The sequence below is a fragment of the Nanorana parkeri genome, unplaced genomic scaffold (assembly GCF_000935625.1).
Source record: "Nanorana parkeri isolate BGI_ZX_2015 unplaced genomic scaffold, ASM93562v1 scaffold195, whole genome shotgun sequence".
NCBI lineage: Eukaryota > Metazoa > Chordata > Amphibia > Anura > Dicroglossidae > Nanorana > Nanorana parkeri.
The window spans coordinates 612,905-618,337 of record NW_017306463.1 but is presented as its reverse complement, the minus strand read 5'-3'; the positions used below and the strand labels follow the sequence as shown (position 1 = coordinate 618,337).

Below are 5,433 nucleotides of genomic sequence, written 5' to 3'. Positions count from 1 at the left end.
TTTGTCATCAGAAGCCCCCCTACCATCAGAGTCCCCAACTTCTCATGAGAAGCCACCCTTCCCATGAGAAGCCCCCTTTCTTATCAGGAGCCCCCCTTACCATCAGGAGATACCCTACCATCAGAGTCCACCCTTTCATGTCAGGCACCCCACCTTCTTACCATCAAGAGCCCCTCTACCATCAGAGTGCCTACCTTCATGTGAGAAGCTCACCCTTTTCATTAGTAGCCCTCCACCATCTGAGTCCTTCCCTTTTACATCAAAGCCCCCCTTCCCATAGGGAGGCCCCCTACCATCAAAGTCCCCCCTTTTTATGTCAGAAGCCCCTCTTACCCTCAAACCATTATCATATACCATTCAGTATATGAATAATGTAATTAGAAAACATCCTTATTTTTCTGATGAGTAATGGAAAAAAATTCCCATTCACCAATTAATTCATTCTTATTCCAAGCTCACAATCGTCCTTTTTATGGTATTTGATGGGAAGGAGAGGGACTTCTGATTTGAAAGGGGGTTTCAAATCAGAAGTCCCTCCCCTTCCCATCAAATACCATAAGAAGGACGATTAGGAGTTGTGAATAAGAATGAATTTATTGGTGCATGGGAATTTTTTTCCATTACTCATCAGAAAAATAAGGCTGTTTCCCCATTATATTATTCATACTCGGTAAAGATATACTGTAGATAACCAGAAATTGCTTAAAGTTTTACTTAGAGTTTGCTTATCTAAACTTCCCGCACATGTTTGCTTATGGCTTTATTTTTAGATGAGTGGCGTCAAGGATTGTAGGTATATGTAGATTCCGCTGTTCCATTCACATGGCTGAGGGACGTCCTCTTCATTCGGTGCTTGAATGTACCCTATAGCTAACTGGGAGGGTTATGTTTAACATTAATGAAATGATAGCTCTAGCCTAACACATCACTATTTTGTAACATTTAATACATTTTAAAAATTGAATTTATTATTATAATATTTGTATCAATTTATATAAATATGAGTATGCAGAAATGTGTATTCAGATATACAATGCTGCATTGGTGTGCATTGAAAATAGTCGGACAGGCTGCATTTTGCGCATCATGTTCTTGCGCGCTATACTTCATCACAACAAGTTGCAGTGCAAAGTGTTTAGTAGAGTGTAAAGTTTAGTAAATTTAAAAACAAAAGAAAAAAAAACAAGCACTGCGATGCATTTTACAACGCACTGCACTAAGCATTATGCACACTTTAGGCTACATTCACACTGTGCATGAATGTGTGATATGTGATTCCTGCAACAGGAACCTATGGATTCCTGCTGCCAGAATCCCAAATGTCCTGTTTAGATGTGGCCGCTGTCACCCATTCAAGTTAATGACCAGGTGACAGCAGAAAAGTCAGGAAATCACCAGCACTCAGTCAGTAGTAAAGATAAATATGTCCCTTTTATTGGACAGAAAGCGTCACAGACATCCAAATAAACCGACGTTTCGGGGCCACGCAGGGTCCCTTCCTCAAGGCAGAAAGATATGACCCATCTTGTGGGTCCGGAAACGTCGGTTTATTTGGATGTCTGTGATGCTTTCTGTCCAATAAAAGGTACATATTTATCTTTACTACTGAGTGCTGGTGATTTTCTGACTTTCCTGTGTTTGCACGGCGCCATCCGTGGTAATTCATCACTGCGAGCTCCACTTTTTTTCTTATCTGGCCGGGACTGCTGTGGGGAGTGCGGAGGGTCTCTCCATCGACTTACAGGTGACAGCAGAGACATCTGTAAGCGGCAGTTGCCATGTAATTGTATGTGATATGATTACATGCAATATGGAATAGATCACTATTCCTGGATACATCTACCATGCGTCCAGGAATAGTGATCTATTCCATATTGCATGTAATCATATCACATACAATTACATGGAGACTGTAATTTACAGACGCATCTGCTGTCATCCGGTCATTAAAGGAGAGCTATGAGGTGAGTGATTTTCACTCATCCTCATAGTTCGAGCCGACCTGTGACAATGAAACTGTCACAGGTCGGCTCTATAGATCGTGAAGTGAGTGAACACATACCGTCGCTCGCTCACTTTCCGATCATCTCCCTACAGAGAGCGGTGACTGTCAATCACCGTTCCCCGCAGGGATACCCCTCCTCCCCGCTCTGATCCTCCAGCTCTGGCTGAAGAAATGGACAGTGAGGGGGCGGCCACAGCTGGATCTGCCTCTAGATAGGCAGAGCCAGCTGTCACTCACGCAGCTGGGTGGATCTAGAAAGCATTGTCAGGATCTGTCCCGGCTGCGGCGCGCTGAGTATATAGTGAGCTTTGGGTCACGGGAGGATGTTGGTATATGTCCTCCCGTAACCCTTAAGAGAACTATGGGATAAAAAGGTTACCCCATAGTTCTCTTTTAACTTAAATGGGTGACAGTGGGCATATCTAAACTTGACATTTGAGATTCCTGCCGCAGAAATCCAAATTGCACATTTACGCATATTAGTGTGAATGTAAGCTTACACCTGCCCCCTTGTGCGAATGGACCCTCAGAGTGGATTTAATATTGTCTCGCCAATTTCAGACACTGAGGAGACTAACTCCTTCAGAGTGGCCATAAGACTCTTGGTGGCCTCACTCACTAGTCTCCTTGCACGGCCACTCATTTATGAATAGAGTGTTCCATGTAGATTTGCAGCTGTGCTCTATTGTTATTATTTCGTAAAGAGACCCTGTCACCAGTCTATTGATTTCAACAAAAATCTTTCCATAAAATGATATGTGTATTTAACATATTGTATGCATGTTATTTACCTGTAAAAGCCTCCCTGGTGTATCTTGGATGTGATGAAACAGCCCTGCCAGACCCAGGCTTGTCACTCAAATGACACTCTGGGGTAGGGAAACTCCAACCCTCCAGCTGTGATGCAACTGCAAATTCCATTAGACATTGCAAGACTCTGACAGTCACAGGCATGACTGCTAGAGGCAGGTGCATGATGGGATTTGTATGTTGGCCACAGCTGGAGGGCCAGAGTTTACCTACCCCTGCTCTATAGTAATCCCCCTTGCTCCTTCCCTTGCAGCTACATTAAAGGTTATGTAGGGAGATAAGGGGAGGGGCAGAGGACCTGGGCCAGCACAGAGTGTAATTAGACACTCCCAGAAGAGGGAAGGCTCTAATGTGCAAGGAGGGAGGGGGATGTGCTAGGATATTGACTCTTCCTGGAGTAGTCAAATTGTATAGAAATAAAAGCCACACTGCAAGTAAATCACCTTTACTGGCACCGACATCCTCTTCCTGGCTTCTTCCGGGTTCAGGATTTTCGGCTATCTCGTTTTCACTATTCTGGGATGACAGAAGTTTTTTTTAGTTTAATATGATCACATTCCAAAAATGTCCTTTGCAGAAATAAATTATGATGATTTCAAAAGTGTTCATCAAAAATGTATTTTCACCACCAGAGGCATTACATTTTGCGCACACATGCACTCGCGGCTGCCTGAATACCCAAATAGTGACGGCATCATATTTAGTGACATCATAGTATAATTCAGCCAATAAAGTCAAACAGACAATCACATACACATGAACAAATATGTACTGATGTACTTTTTCTGAGTTTGTGTCTTTACTAGTGCATACCTTCTGCTTCCTGTTAGTGAGAGTAATGTCATCTCTATTCAGCACTTCCCCTGTAATAATATTAGCCACACACATGTCTGCCATCTTTGCTGGAAATAAATTGTCACAATATTCTAAGCATGCGCAGGACCAGTAAAACAAGAAAATGCTTGGTGTGAAGGTTCATGTACGTGGAAACTGTCAGTCATTCAGCAAAAGTCATACAACTAGTCAGTGGTGACTACAACACAAGGATTGATTTATTTTCACAGAAGTTTCTCTGCAAACACCTGATACTGGAACCCTTAGGTGGCTTCACAAACTCATCAAGAACACTTCCTACTCAGTGTGCTTGGTGATATGTGCTTCCCTTGTCTCCCTGTGGGACAGGACACTAGTAGGCCACAGGCTGTACCTGTGCCTCTCCCACTGGATAACACACCACTAATATCTCACTCTGTGTATCTGGGTTTAGCTGACCTCTGCTTTGTGATGGCCCCAACCACCTCTATACTTTCAACCATTCTGTAGCTAAGGTTAACCTCCATCCAATCTGAAATTATTATATTACCCTTAGACCTGGTGGTCTTTAAGAATTCATAGGAGTGACACATTTCCATACCACCTCACAGTTGAACAGGTAACTTTTTTTTAATACAAAGTATTCTGTTCAGAATAATCATCAACAGTACTTAATTTTCAGAGAACTGTCTTACATCAGGATAAGAGCTTCCACAGAATCATTTTCTCCTAAGCTGCTTACTCCAAATGCAGGACTAGTGCCCTACGGAACTTCCCACCTCAACTTCATGACGTTACTTCCCACCTCAACTCTATGACTCCCCCCACCTCACCTCAACTCCATGACTTTCCTCCCCACCTGAACTCCATGAATTTGCTCCCCATCTCAACTCTATGACTTTACCCCCCACCTCAACTCTATGACTTTCCTCCCCACCTCAACTCCATGACTTTCCTCCCCACCTCAACTCCATGACTTTCCTCCCCACCTCAACTCCATGATTTTCCTCCCCACCTCAACTCCATGAATTTGCTCCCCATCTCAACTCTATGACTTTACCTCCCACCTCAACTCCATGACTTTCCTCCCCACCTCAGCTCCATTCCTTTCTTCCCCACTCCAACTCTATGACCTTCCTCCCCACCTCAGCTTCATGACTTTCCTCCCTACCTAAGCTGCTTACTCCAAAACACAGAGCTATTGACTTTCCTTTCAACTTCAACTCTATGGCTTTCCTCCCCACCTCAAATCCATTAGGGAGATATACACATCAATACCAAGGAGGACAAAAGTCAATGAAACCATACTCCCCTTTGTTGGGGTAATGTTCAGAAACTACTCAAGAGAGTCTGTGGACACTACTTTTCACCGTCCAGGTCTATGCAACAGTTCACCGCACCATGCCAAGCACACTGTCGTGCTCCCAAGAGACCAAGAGAATCCACCTTTCACAGAGTGACCAGGCCACACAGAAAACTCTATCATACAGGAAAGGTTCTGACGAAGGGGGTATCGCCCCGGATACGTGTTAACCGTGCCTGTCATTTTACCAGAAGGAGGATTGCTTTTATCGAAGGTCCTGACATGACTGACATCGGATGTTCATTCAGTGCAGATTCCCCTCTGCACATTACAGGCTTTTTAACATCGGCTGCTTGTGAGTATCTGTCTTGCATGTTTTACCATTTTCACTCAAGTCTTCTACACTGGAGAGGCGAACTGTTTTTTCTGTTTCCTGTATGATAGACCTCAGACACCCTGATTGGGTCAAGCGCTGCCTAGTTGTGAGAAGCGCTGATGTCTA

General features: G+C 43.8%; 1 protein-coding gene across 1 annotated transcript in view; it reads left to right on the top strand.

Moving 5' to 3' along the window:
• Window positions 1-5,161, top strand: part of GAN (gigaxonin) — a 58,320-nt gene extending 53,159 nt beyond the window's left edge. Inside the window, exon 11 of the mRNA XM_018555382.1 lies at window positions 4,962-5,161. Coding sequence (XP_018410884.1) covers window positions 4,962-5,161 — 200 coding nt within the window. The remainder of the gene's footprint in view (window positions 1-4,961) is intronic.
• Window positions 5,162-5,433: the final 272 nt, after the last annotated feature.